Source organism: Bufo gargarizans, chromosome 5 (genome assembly GCF_014858855.1).
Source record: "Bufo gargarizans isolate SCDJY-AF-19 chromosome 5, ASM1485885v1, whole genome shotgun sequence".
NCBI classification, from domain to species: Eukaryota; Metazoa; Chordata; class Amphibia; order Anura; family Bufonidae; genus Bufo; species Bufo gargarizans.
In genome coordinates this window covers 280,290,482-280,310,166 of record NC_058084.1, presented here as the reverse complement: position 1 = coordinate 280,310,166, position 19,685 = coordinate 280,290,482, and the positions used below count along the sequence as shown (strand labels likewise).

Below are 19,685 nucleotides of genomic sequence, written 5' to 3'. Positions count from 1 at the left end.
TTTCAGCCTAGTGTCGCCTCCTAGTGGCAGCAAGCAGCTATACCCATGGTCTGGGTCCCCCAATGAATCAAGCAAGAAACAGATTTTACAGGCGAGTTTCACAAAATCTCGTTTTAAACCCTTCAAGACCATTTCTCAAATACGACCATGTTTCACTTTATTGGGTAATAACTCTGGAATGCCTTTACTCATCCAAGCTATTGTGAGATTTTTTTTCTCGTGATATATGTTCACGTTACTGGTAAATTTGATTCAATGTTTTACCTTTAGTAAAAATTAAAAAAATTTCAAAGTATGCAAAAATCCAAAATTTATGAAAAACTTTAATTTCTCTGCTTTTAAGATGTATAGTCATTGCTTAACATTACGAGGGCATCATTTTTTAAATGTAAATTTTATTTTTTAGGACGTTAGTTATAAATTTATTCTAAAATTAAAAACCTAAGAAAATTTCCAAACCCACTTATTCAGTTATGAAGTAACGTAGGGCGTACAGTGGAAATCACATACATGACTCCATTTTAGAACCTGCTCCCCTCAAATTATTCAAAAATGATTTTACAAAATCTGTTAGCCCTTTCGGTGTTCCAAATTTCCCTTTTTTTGCATATTTCCATTTTTATCTATTTTTTTCCTGTAACACTGAGGGTTTACAGCCAAATCAAACTCAATGGGGGAGATTTATCAAACTGGTGTAAAGTAGAACTGGCTTAGTTGCCCATAGCAACCAGATTCCACCTTTCAATTTCCAAAGGAGATGTGAAAAATGAAAGGTGGAATCTGATTAGTTGCTAAGGGCAACTAACTCCGTTCTACTTTCCACCAGTTTGATAAATCTCCCCGCCCAATATTTATTACCCCGATTGTGCAGTTTGCAGAAACATACCATATGTGGTCAAACTGCTGTATGGACATACGGTAGAGCTCAAAAAGGAGAGGAGCGCAATATTGTTTTTGGAAGGCAGATTTTGCCGAAATGGTTTTCGGGTGCATTTCACATTTGTAGAGACGCCTAGCAAAGGAAAACCCAAAAAGTGACCCCATTTTGGAACCCTCAAGTAATTGATCAAGGGGTAAAGTGAATGCTTTGATCCATCAAGCATTTCAAAAAGAATTTAGAAACACTTGACTGTGAAAATAAAAAATGTAATTTTATTTCCAGTAAAATGTTGCTTTAGCCCCCAAACTTTTAATTTTCACAAGGCATAACAGGAGAAACTGCACCACAGTTTGTTATGCATTTGTTCCCGAGTACGGCCACACTCCATATGTGGTCAAACTGCAGTTCGGGGAGCATGGCCGCATTCAGAAGGGAAGGAACGGCATTGGTATTTTCGAACATGAAATTTGCTGAAATTGTTTTTTAGGGGCCATAATATTTTTATTTTTTGTTGACCGAGCTGTATGAAGCTTGTTTGCTGCAGGACAAAATTTAGTTATTTTGTGCGTCTTTTTTGGGAGGTGTGCAAAAATTGTAATTGTCAGTGTTTTTTTATTTTTAATGAGGTTCCTCAAAGTTTATATGATATGAATTTTTTTCTGTTGAATGATACGGTTATGGCGATACCAAATTTATGTCTTTTTTTATGTTTTGCTACTATTAGTATAAAATAAAAAAACACTTAAAAATAAATTTATCATCAAATATTTTGGGAGGTGACAACAGCAATTCAGCCATAGTTTTTTTTTTATATATTTTTTTTTTACGGCGTTCACCACTTGGGATTTTTTTTTTTTGTTTAAATATTTTATTAATTGTAATACAAAAAATTAATATCAATATTACCTTTGTGGTATTATAAAATCTATAAGTCCGTCAATTCTAATTTGTGAGCACAATTAACAATAATTCATACAAATGCCCATAATAATGTGAATATAAAAATTAAAGTGGAGATCTCGCCTGCTGGGGGAGAAAGCAGGAACTCCCCGGCATCCAAAGCTTAGTAAACAAATGAACGAAGCATCTCATTTAGCATCGTATTATCTATAAAGGGCAGGGATCAAAGGCCCGCAGCCCAGACGGCCACCAGGCAGCGAACGCGCACCACGTACGACCTCCCCCAAACATGGGTAAACGCTATCAGCAGGATTGACACTCATGTGGCCAATCGCCTAATGCTCAAATACACCTTGCGGCGATCTTTAATCGCAACATTTCGTAGAACAGAAAAAGGGGGTCCAGCAGTCTTCTATCGCAGTGGTAAAAAGCCCACTCATATTTTACTGCCTCATCCCCGTATAGTTAAATTAAGTGTTAATACCCTGCTCAACCGCCCCTCCCATGTATTCTCATTGATATCTCATGTGCCACAGGGCTCGACCCGGATATCTTTCGGGAGTCACTGGCAAATTGAGGAGGGTGTAAACAGAAACACAGCCGAGGACCGACTGTCCCATTAGAGAGCACATAATAGCCCACATGCCACACATGTGTCGTGTCACTGCCCGCAGTCGAACCTCATGTCTGACAGGAAGAGCCGCGTCCCGGGTCGCGCCCGATGCCCGGACCCCCCGAAGTCCCGAGCCCCGGACCACGTGGGATTAGTAACAATCAGTTTTTAGAGCAGGCTGTTAAGGAGGTAGCGATCTTAATCAGTAGTTGATATTTTTCATTTTTACTTAATTATAAATGAGCAGATATGGGAAAAGCTAATTTTTTTTCATATAATTTTTATTTATTTTTTTACTTTGTCAGACGTCCGGCAGCCATGGCAACTATTGGGACGCTACCATTACAGCGCGGTGGCCCAATGGGGGATGTAGGGAGCTCCCTCCCTCTGTTAAACCCTTAAAGAGGAGGTCACTATGGCCTGCGGCATGTAAAGGGTTAAATGGCAGGGATCGGTGCCAGTATCAATCTTGCCCATTGCAGCACAGTGTCAACCGTATGTTACAGCTGACAGCCGTTGCTGATTGATCGTAGTGGCTCAGGATTGGAGCTGTTACAGAGCTCCATGGAGGGGACCGCACAGAGGGCTGCTGGGGGCCATGCCTGATTTTAGGCTCTGATATCCAGAGTAGAGATCAGAACACGAAACCATCTTTTATACATTACCTACGCACCAATTGGTTAGTCTGCACAGACTAACCAATCAGAGCGATTGCCAGCAAGCGACCACTCCAATTGGTCCATTGCTGACTTCTACTGCATCTGCTTTTAATGATCGTGGAGACTACCGGGCCGCGACACATTTTGAAGTGTCACAACCCCTGTTAACAGTTTGAGCGCCACTGTACGTCCAATGGCATTAAAGGAGTTGTCCAGGCTTTTAATATTGCTGACCTATCCTCAGTACAGGTCATCAATATCAGAACAGTGGGGGTGCGACACTTGGCACTCCCTGAGATCAGCTGTATGAGGAGATTGCGCGTGCAGTGTGCCATCTCTGTTTCGGTTTGCTGCTGCTTTGCCATAGACAGCAGGGGTGAGCAGGAAGAGAGATGGGGACAGCATGTACACATACAGATGATCTCTGGGGGTGGCCGGTGTCGGACCCCCGCTGATCCGATATCGATGACCTATTCTGTAGTTTGCATTAATTACATGCAATCTGGACACACAGTTATGTCCATACGTGTGAAGGGGTTAATATCTGTCAAACTTCATGTTAAGTATGAGATATACAATGGCTGCATGTGACTTAATACTAGGGCTGCAACGATTAATCGATGTAATCGATTATATTCGATAACTGGATTCGTTGTCGACGAATCCAGTTATCGAATAATCGCCGATTCGTTGCTATTCGGGCGGGCGGGCGGTCGCTGCATCTTTATTTTACCTTTTTACAATGACGCTCCCGCTCCTGTAACAGCCAGGCAGAGCGGACGGCGGCGTAACGTCACTCACTCACGTGACACGCCTGCTCCGCCTCCTTCATTCATGAAGTGGGCGGAGCAGGCGCGTCACGTGATTGAGTGACGTTACGCCGCCGTCCGCTCTGCCTGGCTGTTACAGGAGCGGGAGCGTCATTGTAAAAAGGTAAAATAAAGATGCAAGCATCGGGGCCGGGGCTGTTAGGGGGAAGGGGGATCTGTCTATGGCACTGCTATGGGAAGGGGGGGTCTGTGTATAGCACTGCTATGGGGAGGGGGGAGGATCTGTCTATGGCACTGCTATGGGAAGGGGGGTCTGCACTGTTATGGGAAGGGGGGTCTGCACTGTTATGAGGAAAGGGATCTGTGCACTGTTATGCCCATAACAGTGCACATATCCCCCTCTCCATAACTACACCGTCCACAGATCCCCCTCTCCATAACTACGCCGTCCACAGATCCCCCTCTCCATAACTACGCCGTCCACAGATCCCCCTCTCCATAACTACGCCGTCCACAGATCCCCCATAATAGTGTCGTCCACAGATCCCCCATAATAGTGTCGTCCACAGATCCCCCATAATAGTGTCGTCCACAGATCCCCCATAATAGTGTCGTCCACAGATCCCCCATAATAGTGTCGTCCACAGATCCCCCATAATAGTGTCGTCCACAGATCCCCCATAATAGTGTCGTCCACAGATCCCCCATAATAGTGTCGTCCACAGATCCCCCATAATAGTGTCGTCCACAGATCCCCCATAATAGTGTCGTCCACAGATCCCCCATAATAGTGTCGTCCACAGATCCCCCATAATAGTGTCGTCCACAGATCCCCCATAATAGTGTCGTCCACAGATCCCCCATAATAGTGTCGTCCACAGATCCCCCATAATAGTGTCGTCCACAGATCCCCCATAATAGTGTCGTCCACAGATCCCCCATAATAGTGTCGTCCACAGATCCCCCATAATAGTGTCGTCCACAGATCCCCCATAATAGTGTCGTCCACAGATCCCCCATAATAGTGTCGTCCACAGATCCCCCATAATAGTGTCGTCCACAGATCCCCCATAATAGTGTCGTCCACAGATCCCCCATAATAGTGTCGTCCACAGATCCCCCATAATAGTGTCGTCCACAGATCCCCCATAATAGTGTCGTCCACAGATCCCCCATAATAGTGTCGTCCACAATTTGTTTTAATATGGCCTTTGAACATAATTTTTCAAGTAAGATCATATAAACCTCTCTGTTTTGTAATTTTGTTGTTTTTTTCCGATTAATCGATTAATCGTAGAAATTAATCGGCAACTAATCGATTATTCAAATAATCGTTAGCTGCAGCCCTACTTAATACTGGAAAATATCTTACCATATATTGTAGGATGTTGTTTTTCTGTGTTTCATATGCAGCTAGCTGGAAAAAAAAATACAATACAAATTACACTATTCAATTGTAACATACACAATACATAAAATATACTGTATATATAAAATATATTTGTGGGCTTTTACTAATTTCTTCAAATCTAGCTTTTTCCTGTATTTAAAAACCCTAATGGAGTGGTCCAAGAACTTTAAGAGTTACAGTACATTCATTCCATTTAATAGTGAATGGTGTAAATAACACATTTCTAAATCATTTCATTATGCCTGCATCTATCTGAAAAAAAAAAAAGAAAATGTAAAGTCATGTCCCCTAGGAGTCTCGCTTCCAGCCAGCCCTGCAGTCCACTGCCTGTTGTCAAGCAAGATCCATCCCTAGTAAGTATGGCTGCTTCTCATATCGCCTCAAGTGGCAGTTTGGGGGGCAGCATCAGCGCAGCAATTAAACACTGGCCAATGCCTCCTCCCCTGTGCCTGCTCCTGCCTCCACACTGGCAGGGCAGATTCGTTATTTTTTGCTCTCTGGACTCCTCCACAGCTCTGACTCTACTAGTGCAGCTGTCCTGTGATCCGATCAGAAGCTAGCTGTGGTCAGTGGAGGAGGGGAGGGAGCAGGAACTCGCTTGCTGTCCGGTCCAGACTGGCCATCTGACCTACCCGGCGGATACCTGGTGGGCCACCCACCAACTTAAATACAACAATTCAAATGGTCTCCCTTGGCTTGCCAACATGTCACACAAGGTCCTGAGGAGTGGCCCTGATAAAAGAGGGCATCCGGGGCATCCATGTGCCTGTTCTTCTCTTACTGCTATTGCCTCCTCCCCCTGAGCTGTGTGGAATTGTCAGGGGAGAATGGAGATAGTCATCATTGAAGTTTTCCCTGGCAGGACCTATGGAATCCTTTACCCACGCCTTAATTTCCTGTATTCACTCTGCCATATCAGCAGGCAGTCCAGACAAGCAGCAGGCTGCAGAGACACAGACAACTCTGTCATGAATGGCTGAGGTGATAACTTAGCAGCATGACCACCTGTGACCAGCCCAGGCGGCACCCTTCCTCTTCCCTCTGTCCGTGACTCACTGTGGACTCCTTCAATTTCTGTCTTGCAAAGGTGCCCCCCGCTTCTTGACCAAGCTGCCAGCATGAGAGAAGTCTCTACAACAGTGTGTGCATTCTGAATAGGTCTGTCTGTTCAATGTAATCACCTCCAACACCAGACATCTATTTAGGGCTCAGACGGCCGTATGCTATCCGCAAAAATGTGGATCTGTTATTTTGCGGATTAGATTCCACGGTTCCGCAAAACAAATGAAACATGTCCTATACTTGTCCGTGAAAATCAGGACATGGCCCTATTTAAGTCTATGGGTCCGCAAAAAAACAGATAGCATTCAGTATTTTTGCAGACAGCATACGGCCGTCTGAATGAGCCCTTTATAATAGTCTTTGAGTACACTCACATATGAGGCAGCGTATCCGGCAGGCTGCTCCAGCAGACAACAGTTCACCGCCAGACCACTATTGACTATAGTGGGGTCTGATGATGAACCAGCTGCCGTTTTGGCTGGACAATAACCACTGCATGCACTAGAGGTGGAGAGCTCTTTGGAGAAATGAACAACTAAACATATACAAGGAGCTTTAAACAAAGATGAAAGCTAATCTCAAACAGGAAGTGTCTATAATAAAGACCAAAAAATAAAGATCTAAAAGAGAGATCTAAAAAAAAGGACCATAGAGACAGTATGTATGACTGAAGAGATCATACTCCCAAGTCCAACTTGAAAAAGAAAAATGTAAAGACAGCAGACAGTCTTGTGAGAATCCTCAGATACCGATACTGATGTTTCCGATTATAATGCAAACACATTTCAACCAATAAATGTAGAAACATTACTGATCTAGACCTCACATTTCTGAGGAATGAAAAATAAAAAAAAAGTTATGTATCTTAGGGTGCAAAAAAACTTTTTCTTGTAATTTCTTTCGCACTGATCCAGAGACCAAAGTTAAGTTATTTATCATGAAAAATTAACACTTATATTTTAAAATGCAAAAACTCAATGGAGGTATGGCTCCCACCCCCCCCCCCCCCCTCCATGCCTCTCCTAGAAACCGTGCACCTCAAAATGGTTCAATTTAAAACTACTTGTTTCAAGAAGAAAAAATAAAAATTTTGGTATGCAACTATGAAAAAATAATAATTGCCTGGTCACTAAGGTGTTAAAGCTTCCGAAATCACCTTGTTCCCTTAGCGTTTTATGAATATTTCTCTTCTCTTGATTTTAGAAAGATTAAAAAAAAACTGATTACAATAAAAATAATCTCTAAAAATCTAGAAAAAAAATTAATTATAGACCATAGAGCTTTTTGACTACCTGCCATGCTCCTCTAACATCTTTCACCATCATAGATGCCGTTTTCCCCAGCTCTTCCCTCCTAGAAATGTAATACTTCTCAGTAAAAATACCTTTAAAACCTCCCTTTTAAAAACAGCAAGTCTGTTAAAGTCTCCTCATCTCTAACTCAATCACATATATATCTAAATAAACATGCCATATATTATACCTCGACTACAACCCGCCCCTCTCCACTGCCCCTAAAAATTCTTGATAGCGAATTTCCAATTCTTTTACCCCTTCACAGAAATTCATGAAAAGCTCTATTTATATTCCTAGCATAAATGGCAGTGATTGCAGAGGGCACAGGATCCTAGGAAAACTAACCATCTTCAACAGGTGTACCCTTTACATTATTAGTGAATTTCCACTTTTCCATGGTCAAATATTAAAAATCTCCATAATTCAAACCCCCACTCCAGTCTTCAAGACTTTTCCTTGAGCTGCATCAGCGCTCTGGAATGCTGCAAGCCCCTATGAGCAGGGCCCTCACTCCTAGCATGTGAATTGTGTATTCGTGTGTAAATCTGTGATATCTAATTTGGTTTGTACATGCACCCCCTGAATAGTAAACTGCTGCAGAATATGCTGTCACTATAAAAATAAAGATTATTCATTACAATACTATTTTTAAGAATTCCGTTTTTTGGTATACAAAAAGCATTAGTGTAGTAAACCATTACGGTAAATACAAAAAAGACAAACCTACCTTCTTCTTATATTCCTCCAACCTAAAACAAAAAAAATTAACACTTTATAAAACACATAGAATGTGTTAAACATAAAAAAAAAAATTTAAACACAATTCAATAGCAATATTTAAAGGGGTTGTGCTGGGAACATGCCCGATTCTGTCCATCAGCAGCTTCCATTCATTTACACTAAGGAAAGTCCATCATCGGCAGCTGATAGACAGAACCTTCCATCAGCTGCCATGTTCTCAGCACAGTGGTGGCACGCAGGTCAGGGGACCTGCCTGTAAATGAATGAACATCAGTGCCAATAGTTTAATAATGCTGGCATGCAGGTACTGTTCCCAGCACATGTGCAGATAGTAATATACAGTGGCCAACCACTTTCAAAGTCTATTGATAATTTCAAGTTATCCCCTATGCGTATATTTAGCCAAGAATTGCAGGCTACCATTTCACAGAGGATTTCATGACCATAACATTTTCCATCCTTTTGGATCCATTCCTAGTTTTGTAAAAAAAACTGTACTGTGTGACCGGGCTCTGGAACATCTTTTCTGAATCATATATAAATACAGGACATACAAAGATATACGGTAACTAGGTTGCAAGAGCTGTATAATATATATATATATATATATATATATATATATATATATATATATATATATATATATATATATATATATATATATATATACACACACACACACACATATTGTGAAGATGGATCTGTGTGGCAGAACCCTATTGGCGCATTTGTATTTTTAGGTTGTAAAGCTAACAGCCAGGTTTTTGCTTAATAAAATGAATCTTTTACAGTTTGGGGTCAGAAGAGGATAGACTGAAATACCACCACGAGTCATGTCTTCTCATTCTTTTGCACTCTAGAGCGAATTTTACGATTTGTACCATTGCAGACACCATTGTTAGATTCCTTGATTAGTGATTATACAAAAATTCTTCCATGACAATCCGTTCATCTCATTCTTGAGATGTGGATATAATTCTTAATCAGTGTTGAGGATGTCATGATATTATGTGAAGCCATTACAATATGGAGCTGGCACCTAGAGGTTTACATACCAAAGTTTTTAAAAAGGAGATTTTTGTATAACTTACCAGTAAAATCTCTTTCTCGCTCTTCATTGGGGGACACAGGAACCGTGGGTATAGCCATGTCCTCTAGGAGGCGTTGACACTAGTAAAAGCCATTAGCTCCTCCCCTGGCAGCTATACCCCCTCCAGCCTGGAGAGGGAGCTTCAGTTTGTATACAAGCCGTAGGAGAAGCAAGCCAAAGAGAAAACATGGAACACCAACCATGCCAAAGGACCCAACTGGGTCCAAACCAGCAACAGCTACAACTGTGGCCGGACAACAATACTGGGTGGGTGCCGTGTCCCCCAATTAAGAGCTAGAAAGATTTTACTGGCAAGTTATACAAAAATCTCCTTTTCTCGCCCATATTCATTGGGGGACACAGGAACCGTGGGACATCCGAAAGCAGTCCACAAGGAGGGAAAAAGTCACAGACCCATGGAAGCAATCGTCCCTGCAGGCATCTAAGAACGCATGCAAAACCCACGACCCACGCAGCGACAGTCGATGCATAAGTATGCACCTGGTAATTTATTGTGAACATGTGTAAGGAGGACCGGAACCGCCTTACACAACTGTGCAGCTGAAGTGCGATTCCGCCTAGCCGCTCTGGGAGAGCGAGCCGTGACACCCAAGGGTGGAACCCTGCTCCGGGCATGGTATGAGTCATCACTTGCAGACCAAATCCAACGTACAATCACCCATTGGAGGACCTTCCGGAGAGAAAAGGGGATCCGTACGCCGAGAGGGACTGGAGGCTGCCAACAAGGAGTAGAGCTCTGACCACGTCCATAATGCAACTCCCTTCCGTAGGGTGCGAAGGAAGTGACAGTGAAGGAAGGACAATGTCATCATTGATATGGAAGTCGGAGACCACCTTCGGGAGAAGGAATGAGCCGGAGAACTGCTGTATCATTGAGAAGAACCATGAAGGGAATCTTGCAAGAGAGCTCACCCAACTTAGACACCCGCCTGATGGATGTGATAGCCACAAGAAAAACTACCGCTAGGACAGGAGCCGGAGTAAGAACTCCTGCAAGGGCTCAAGTGGAGAAGACTGGAAAGGCTGAGAGAACCACATACAGACCCAAGGCTGTAAGGACGGTACAAAGGAACCGTATGTGCCCCTCCCAGAAGGAAGGTCCCCATGGGCACCAGGGAAACCAGAGTACACTGGCAGCTGCCCCAGGACAGAAACGCCAACACCTGACCCATCAAGGAACTAAGGCTAAACCAAGGTCCAATCCTGAATGTAGAAGGATAGGACCGTGGGGAGCGAAAAGACAGGAAAGGAGGGGATGTCCCAGCTTTCACAGAAGCCCAGGAAGGACCTCCAGGTCCCACAATAGATCCTGGGAGATGCAGACTTTGTCCCGAATCATAGTGCGGAAGACATCTGCTGAAAAGCCTCTCCACGTCAGAATGGAGGTTTTAATAGCCACGCAGTCATCAAGTGGTGGATAGAGAATAAGGAGTCCGTAAAAACACTCGATTCACTGGAACGTACTTCCCATATATGTGCAATGGTGTACGCACTACGTATTGATGCAGACAAAACCATGACCGACTGGAACAACGGAGGCCCATGGGGGGGGGGGGGGGGGGGGGGTTTCTAGGACATAAAAGTGATGCTAGGAACCCACTGAGAAGACAGAGAATGTTATAATCATGCGCAAAACCAGCACCAAAGGAAGGAGTAGCCACTGTGTCCACTGGTGGCACCCATATAGCACCAGGGTAAGAGTGCCAGGCACCTGCGAGTATTAACTGTTGCCATGCCCCGTTGCCACGCTATTGGATCACTTGCGGAAGGGGGTAATGCAACAGAAGCACGGTGACGTTGAGTGTTTTCATGGACTCCGTATTCTCTATCCACTATTCCCCCTTCCCTGGGAAAGTGCTTATGCTGGCACTCAGGTTTAGCTTCTACAGATCGCCTCAGGCCTCCCCCTCAGTTTTGTGCTGACAAGGCAAGCGCTGGCTAATACTGTGGGAGCAGTGTTGCTCACAGCTCTTTCATCAGGCGGTGGACTCTTAACACTGTATTCGGTGGCCTCTGCGGGTGACCCCCCCCCAGGGGGTATTCAATGGTAGTGCAATTAGCTACCTAAGGAAGGTGTAAGCATACGGCAAGTACTAGCCAGTCGTAGGGAGAATACCCCACCTATGAAGGGGGGGGGGGGGCGAATGCGCACGTCGAGAAGTAGTGCATATGGCGAGTCCTGTACCCTGTGGGAGTGCAATTGTTGCACCTATGTACGGGGGTAATGCATACAGCACACATTGTAACCAGTGATAATGTCATCGCGCCATGAACGGATCTGCATATGGCAGGTCCCAAACCCCATATTATTGTACTTAGTCTGCCTATGGCAGGGGATAATGTAGAAGGCAGGTGCTGTATCCTGAAGTAGTGCAATTACTCCATCTAAGGAAGGGTTAATGCACATGACAAGTACTACTGGCCACCTTAGACGCAATCTTAGGAGAATGCTTCGGGCTCATGTCAGGGTCTGAATCAGGGATTCTCTCTCCCCCCTCCCCCCCCCCCCCCCTCTCCGGACGGACCCTCCCCTGTGAGTGGAGGGTGGTGTTGCAAGGAGAAAAGATGCACTGTGTTCCACTCGCGCGTAGGTCTACTCCTCAGAGATGAGTCATCCGGATTGTGCAGGCAGTGCAGTATCAATCAAGCGACTCCGGAGGTGGATTGCATAGGTGGAGAATTATCCCCCAAATGACCCGGGAGGGTGGATTGGGAAGGTCAGAGGTCCTTAATTGAATGGCGCCGGCAAATAATTATCAACCAAAGGACCCCAGAGGGTGGACTGGGAGTCCCAGCGGACCCCAACTGGATTACGCAGGTGGGGAATTATCAACCAAACGACCCAGGAGAGTGGATTGGGAAGTCAGAGGTCCCTTATTGAATGTGCTGGTGAAGAATTATCAACCCAGCGACCCCGGAGGGTAGATTGGGAATGTCAGAGGTCCTTTACTGAATTGCGCAGGGGGAGAATTATCAACCAAACGACCCAGAGGATGGATTGGGAATTGCAGAGGCTCTCCACTGTAATGCGGAGGTGAGAATCATCAACGGCTACAGAGGATGGATTGGAATCCTTCAGAGGTCAAGCACTAAATTTCGCAGGTGGAATTATCAACGATCCGGAGACAGGACATGGGCCCAGTGTGGTACCGCGCAGACAGAGTGGTCTTGCGGTAATGAGGGGTGTGAAGAGGGCCGTATGGACGCACATTTTTATTTATTTTTTAAAGCCAAGATGACTGCCTCAATGAAAAGAGGCAGGAAGGGTTAAATTCCTCCACATGAGGAACATTGCACTGGGAGCACCACGCCCCCTTAGAACTCTATCTCTACAGATATGCCGGCCAGGAAGGGTTAAGGTCATCTTCATGACTGGGGGTGGAGCTAGCAGGTTTCTGGGGAGGGGGAAGAAGGGCGTGAAGTTTCCGCGCCGGAGAGAACATCCTCCTAAAAAAACTGAAGACTTACCTGAACTCCATAGGAATGTATTAGTGCCGTATTCGGCATTTAACCACAGACCGAAAAAAAAAGGTGAAAAAAATAAATAAATGCTGGATCCGTTTTTGCCAGATGACACCGGAAAGACGGATCCGGCATTTCAATGCATTTTTCTGACAGATCAGGCATTTTTAAGACTGATCAGGACACTGATCAGGATCCTGATCAGTCTTACAAATGCCATCAGTTGGCATACGTTTTGCCGGATCAGGCAGGCCGTTCCGGCGACGGAACTGCTTGCCAGATCACTCTGCCGCAAGTGTGAAAGTATCCCAAGACAATTTGGAGTAGACCAAATACATTTGGCTCTGATTTAGAGCACAGCTTTAACATTCTCTTGGTCCAATTTTCTCATAAATATAATAGTTAAAAATCAAAAATATATAAAGAAATCTTTGATGTGTGGCATTTGTGCCAACTTCAACCTGGTGTCCTATGACAAGCAAAAATTGCATCAGCGGCACCTGGTTGCAGTATGGCAAAATATTATTGTCCCACCTTCTCAGTTGGTCTCCATCTGAAGATGGAAGAGATCAGCAAAAGATAAAAGAGAATGTGTCCTCACAAAAAAACCTGCAGTTTAAATAACTATGTTTAAAAGGGGTTCTCCGGGAACTTAGAAAATGAAGCTACCGTATTTTTCGCCGTATAAGACGCACTTTTTCTTCCCCCAAAATGGGGGAGAAATGCCCCTGCGTCTTATACGGCGAATGCAGTCAGTTTTACATCGCTGGCAGCGATGTAAAGCGAGCGAGGACTCGGGGAGGGACTGGGAGGAGGAGCTGGGGCCGGCAATAGCGGCGGGGCGGTGCAGTCACTGTACTAAATGCCCGCCCCGCCGCTCCGGTGTACTAATAAAATATGTCATATTCAATGAATGGTTATTAAATATACCCCTTTATGCCTAATAGTACCTTAAATCCTAAGCGCATCCGTACAATGCAGGCCGGGCGGGCGGCAGCGTAACTCCCTGATGTCACGTGCCTGCGCCGCCTACTTTATGAATGAAGCAGGCGGCGCAGGCAAGTGACGTCAGTGAGTGACGCGCTGCCCGGCCTGCCAGCATTGTACTGAAGTGCTTAGGATTTAAGGTACTTTTAGGAATAAAGAGGCATATTTAATAACTATTAATTGAATAAGACATATTATATTAGTATACTGGAGCGGCGGGGGATCTGTGGATGGCACAGTTATGGGCTGGGAGGGTCTGTGGATGACACATGTATAACAGTGCCATCCACAGATCCCCCCCCCCCTGTAACAGTGCCAGCCACAGACCCTGTAACAGTGAAAGCCACAGTTCCCCCCATAACAGTGTCAGTCATCCACAGTTCCCCCCCATAACAGTGTCTGTCATCCACAGTTCCCCCCATAACAGTGTCAGTCATCCACAGTTCCCCCCATAACAGTGTCAGTCATCCACAGTTCCCCCCATAACAGTGTCAGTCATCCACAGATCCCCCCATAACAGTGTCAGTCATCCACAGATCCCCCCATAACAGTGTCCGTCATCCACAGATCCCCAGTAATAGTGCCATCCACAGACCACCTAGTTCCAAACCCACAGCACACCTTTTGGTTAAAAATATTTTTTTTCTTATTTTCCTCCCCAAAAACCTAGGTGCGTCTTATACGCCGGTGCGTCTTATACGGCGAAAAATACGGTACTTAAAATATTACTTTATTATAAATATATTTCCAAATACCTTTCATTATTTATAATGGCTCGTTTTGTCTGGGGAGCAATCATCATCAGGGAAAACAAAATGGCTGCTGTCCCATTAGTTCACACAAAACCTGTCCTGATCACACATGAGGACAGGTTACTTTACATCAGTTTTGTAAAGAGCTGCTTCATCCTCCTCTACTTGTCAGGGAATATGATCCTAAATACAGATAAGAGGAGATGAAGTACAGAGAGGACGGATAGGACAGGCTGTGGTGATGTGTTGCTGTGGTAATGGAGAATGTAAACTAGTGCTGCTGGTCATTAGCCACACCTCACCCTCCTCTCTGTACTTCATGTCTCATCTCCATTCCCACAGAGATCCACCTGTATTCAGGATCATAATCCCTGACAGAGAGTAGGATGAGGCAGCACTATGGCTCATTGTGGTGAAGTAACTTGTCTTCCTGTATGATTAGGACAGGTTTTGTGTGTACTGATAGGATGGCGGCCATTCCACTCCCCCCCCCCCCCCCCCCCATGATTGCTCCCTAGACAAACAAGCCATTCTAAGTAATTAAAAGGTATTTGTGAATATATTTATTATAAAATAATATTTAAGCATTTTCTTTTTTTTATCATTCCTGGAGAACCCCTTTAACATTTTCAAACAATTTTTTTATTAGATTGTTTTTAATTTTTCATGTATTCCATATATTTAAACAAAAAATATCAAATCCAGCAGTTTTTGCACCGGCCACTATGTCTAATAATTGGTGGCACTTCTTTCTACATGACTGTTTGTCAGGGAAAAAGTGCAGTAGACAGAGGGATGGCAACTGTATTTCCTGTTGACTTGTACCAATCATTTCTAGTGAATAGTACAGTAACGTGTACAGCACTAGATAAGCAACAGGAGATATACAACTTACTTTTCTTGTCTTCTAATATTATATTTCCAAAAATCTAAAAAAAAAAGAATAAGAAAAAAACAGTGAAAAAAAACAAAAACAAAAAACTTGCAGATACTTTCTATTAGCAAATCTGAGTCTTACAGCTATTTAAATTGATATGGAGATCATTAACCCCTTCAGGACACAGCAAGTTTTCACCTTAAGAACAGAGCCATATTTAGCAAAACTGACATGTGTCACATTATGTGGTAATGACTTTGGAATGCTTTTACTTATCAAACTGATTCCAAGACAAGTTTTATTGCGACACATTGTACTTCACGTTACTGGTAAATTTAGGTCTCTTATCTTCATTTATATATATATATATAAAAAAAAAAATTTACGTTAAATGTGGAATAATTCATTAATTTTGATTTTTTTATTTATGATAGTGATACCTCACAAAACAGATCATATTCACCATGTGTGTACTTTATATTTTAGGACATTAGAAGACTTAAAGGGGTATTCCCATCACAGACAATGGGAGCACATCGCTAGGATTTCCCTGGTTCCGGCCACCGCCAAGCGCTCGCCCCATAAAAGTGAATAAGAGCGCACCGTACTTGCACGGCCACCACCCCCATTAATTTCTATGGAGCAGACTGAAATAGCCGAGCCAGCGTCCCCATAGAAATAGAGGGCGGCTGTACATACAGTGGGCCATCCGTTACCTTTGGTGTAGGTGCGGGTTCCAAAAGGTGGGACCCGCACCTATCAGACAATGGGCCATTGTCAGTGATGGGAATACCCCTTTAAGCCATTTTCACACTTGCGTTGTTGTTTTCCGCAAGTTGCAGTGTTGTGTTTGGCCATTTAAAAAAAATAAAAAAAAGTTTCTTAACCCTTTAGGTGTTCCATAGGAATTAAAGCACAACAGAGGTATAATTTAAAAGGAATTGTAGATTCACAGCAGCTGGAACACCAAAGGTTGCTGATCTCCAATTTAGGGCTCATGCACACAAACAAATTTTCTTTCAGTGTCTGTTCTGTTTATTTTTTTGCTGACCGTATGCAAAACCATTCATTTCAATGGGTCCGCAAAAAAATAATTAAAATAAAATATATAAATATGGAAGTTTCTCTGTGTGCATTCAGTTTCCATTCCGCAAAAAATAGAACAAGTCCTATTATTGTCCGCATTACGGACAAGGGTAGTACTGTTCTATTAGGGGCCAGCTGTTCTGTATGCACGTCATCCATATTTTTGGCGGACCGCAAAATGTATACGGTTGTGTGCATGGGCCATTACAGATACTTTGCTATGAAAAATGTAATTTCATCAAATAAAATGTTGCTTTATCCCCATTTTTTTATTTTCACAAGGGGTATCCCTCACAAAGCACCCATAATCTGTAAAGCATTCTTTCCTGAATTATAAACTACTGTATGGGCACATGGCAGTGCTCAGAAAGGAAGGAGTGCCATATGATTTTTGGAGGGAAGGTTTTGCTGGAATGGTTTTGGGGCTTCATGTCACTTTTGAAAAGACCCTCAGGAAACAAAACAAATAAAAAAGCCCAATTTTGGAAACTACAGCCATCAATAAATTTCAGGGAGGGGGGGGGGGTGTTTATAGTGAGCACTTTGAGGTGGTTAGCAATGTAGAACAATAAACGGCAGAACATATAGCAATATGTGACAACAATAGGGCAATGTTCCCATATCAGACATGGGTTCCTTTATACGCAAGGACCTACTGCGCATGCGCCGCGCTCCCTTGAAAGACGCATAGGATGCCGTGAGTCAACACAGAGTGCGCCGTTGACGTCACTGACTAGTGACCTTACGACGCACGCATTTACCATAGCGGGCGCTTGAATATGACGAGGCAGCCTATCGGGACATGCGCAGTATGATCACAAGAACGCGCGATATAGCACGATGGTTCATGGGGTCGCCAGTACCACACCAGGTAGCAATCAACTCATTTCCCCTTCTCCCCCTTTTTCTACACATTTATATTATTAAGATGTATGTGATTAACACGTGAGATATAACACAGCTGAGAACAATCATGGATCTAGAAGAACTATATGAGATTTTGTTATATCATGTATTTCAAGTATTTATTGCACGTGTCACTTTATTCATTTTAGCAAATTGTTTGCGTATTTTTCACACTGTAATATGTTCTTTTTTATTTTATCCTGTAAATTGTCAATTAAGCTGAAGCACTGATTGTTTTGATTGATACACCTTTATATGTAACATATGCACTTCTTATCAATGCTTGAGAAAGGCTCATGTGAGAGCCGAAACGTCGCTTGTGCCACCTATGGGTGAATAAACCTTTTTCACTGAAGATTCTTGGGAGTGCAGTCCGTTTCTCTGTTTTATATATATATATATATATATATATATATTTTTTTTAAGGTCACAGTTTCCTTTAAGCCCACTAGCTCATCCAGTTTTCTATCACATCCGACTAATGCAGATGAAGATCAACGTTAGCAACTACATCATTCAGCATCCTCCACTGAAACGTACTGGGGCTGCCACCCGAGCATGTGCATGACCTGGACGTCATATTTTAAAGGTGTTGTGCAGTTCTAATATATAGATGACCTATCCTCAGGATAGACCATTAAAGGGGTTGTCTCATCTCACAGTTACTAAGGTGAGATGAGACGCGCCCCGACCATGAGCTCTCTGGGGCTCACTGTCTCAGTAGCTTCCACTGCTGTGCATGAGAGCTAGAGACAGTGTAGCCCAGCAAGCTATGCCGTTTCCAAGTTAGAGAAATAGCATAGCTTGCTGTGCTCCACTGTTTCCATACCTCTCATACACCGCGATGGCAGCTACTGAAACAGTGAGAGATCTTCTGTTTCCAGGCCGGCTAGTGGCCGGGACCGTGTTTCATCTTAGTAAATGGTGAGATGACAATCCCTATAATAACAGATCAGCCGTTTCAAGAGGACGTGGCGCTAGTTCTGCAGCCTCATCAAATCTTAACTGCATGCAGTTTAGATCGTAGCAGCTTCGAAAGGAACTAGTAGATGTAATTACGCTGAATCGCCACAGCAAGTTAGACGGAGTGCAGTTAAGCAGTGAAGAGGCTGTAGAGCTCACACGTGCACCGCAGCCTCTTCAAAACAGCTGAACGGCAGGGGTGCCATGAGTCAGACCCCTGCCAATCTGATATTGATTACTATCCTGACCGATAGGTCACCAACATACTACTAGTGCCGCAACCCCTTTATTGAAAGACTGAATTATGTGGTTGTTAACATGTCCATAGATGTGCACTCTTCAACTGAACAAAATGCACTGTCACGTGCTGATATGTCTCCAATTGGGTAAAATAGGCTTCATTTTGATTGACAGGGACAGATTGTTTCCATTGCCTGGCCTTGTCAAAGTGGAGAGGGTGCAGCAGTTTCAGAGATAGCAACACCAGTAGGTGCAACAGCAATGCCCCCATTGCTCCTAGAGGCTCATTTGCATATATTAAAAGATAATTTTTCTTAGTAATGTGGGTACATATGAACATGGGACCAACATAGATGACTTCAGCTGACAAGTGCACATGTAACAGGTCAGCCAGTTCCACAGGTAGAAATCTGTTGACAGGTGCCCTTTAGAAAAGACACCATTTATTTTACTTATTTATATAGCGCTGATATATTCTGCAATGTTTTACAGACATCACTCTCTGTTCCCACTGGGGCTCACAATCCAAATCCCCTATAAGTAGGTCTATGGAGGGTGGGAGGAAACCCATGGAGAACATATAAACTGTATGCAGATGTTGTCCATGGTCAGATTCGAATCTAGGACCCCAGAGCTGCAAGACACCAGTGCTAACCACTGAGCCTGCATGCGGCCCATCAAGTAATTAATGAAAATTAAGAAGAAAATCAATAATTTGGAAAGACCCAGTAACCATCAGGTCAGTTGCACATAAGCCAAAAAGAAGTGTATTTTAATTTAAAATTAAATACATACCACTTTTAACACCAATTCGAGAGGTGCAACTCTTTGAATCCTATGAAAAAAAAGAGATAGGGGAAAATGAGAATAGCCATCAATAAAGCATCCTTAGTAGCTATACTGAAAAAGCAATGTAAGAGTGTATATAGTAAGTAGGCTACTAAATAGCACAAGAAATAAAACTTGCCAG

General features: G+C 43.5%; 1 protein-coding gene across 2 annotated transcripts in view; it reads right to left on the bottom strand.

Moving 5' to 3' along the window:
• Positions 1-19,685, bottom strand: part of LOC122938072 — a 116,915-nt gene that overhangs the window by 58,624 nt on the left and 38,606 nt on the right. For both annotated transcript variants that reach the window (XM_044293355.1, XM_044293356.1), the window contains 4 exons: positions 19,511-19,550; positions 15,539-15,572; positions 8,318-8,339; positions 5,195-5,239 (listed from right to left, as the gene is read on the bottom strand). In XM_044293355.1, coding sequence (XP_044149290.1) covers positions 5,195-5,239; positions 8,318-8,339; positions 15,539-15,572; positions 19,511-19,550 — 141 coding nt within the window. The remainder of the gene's footprint in view (positions 1-5,194; positions 5,240-8,317; positions 8,340-15,538; positions 15,573-19,510; positions 19,551-19,685) is intronic.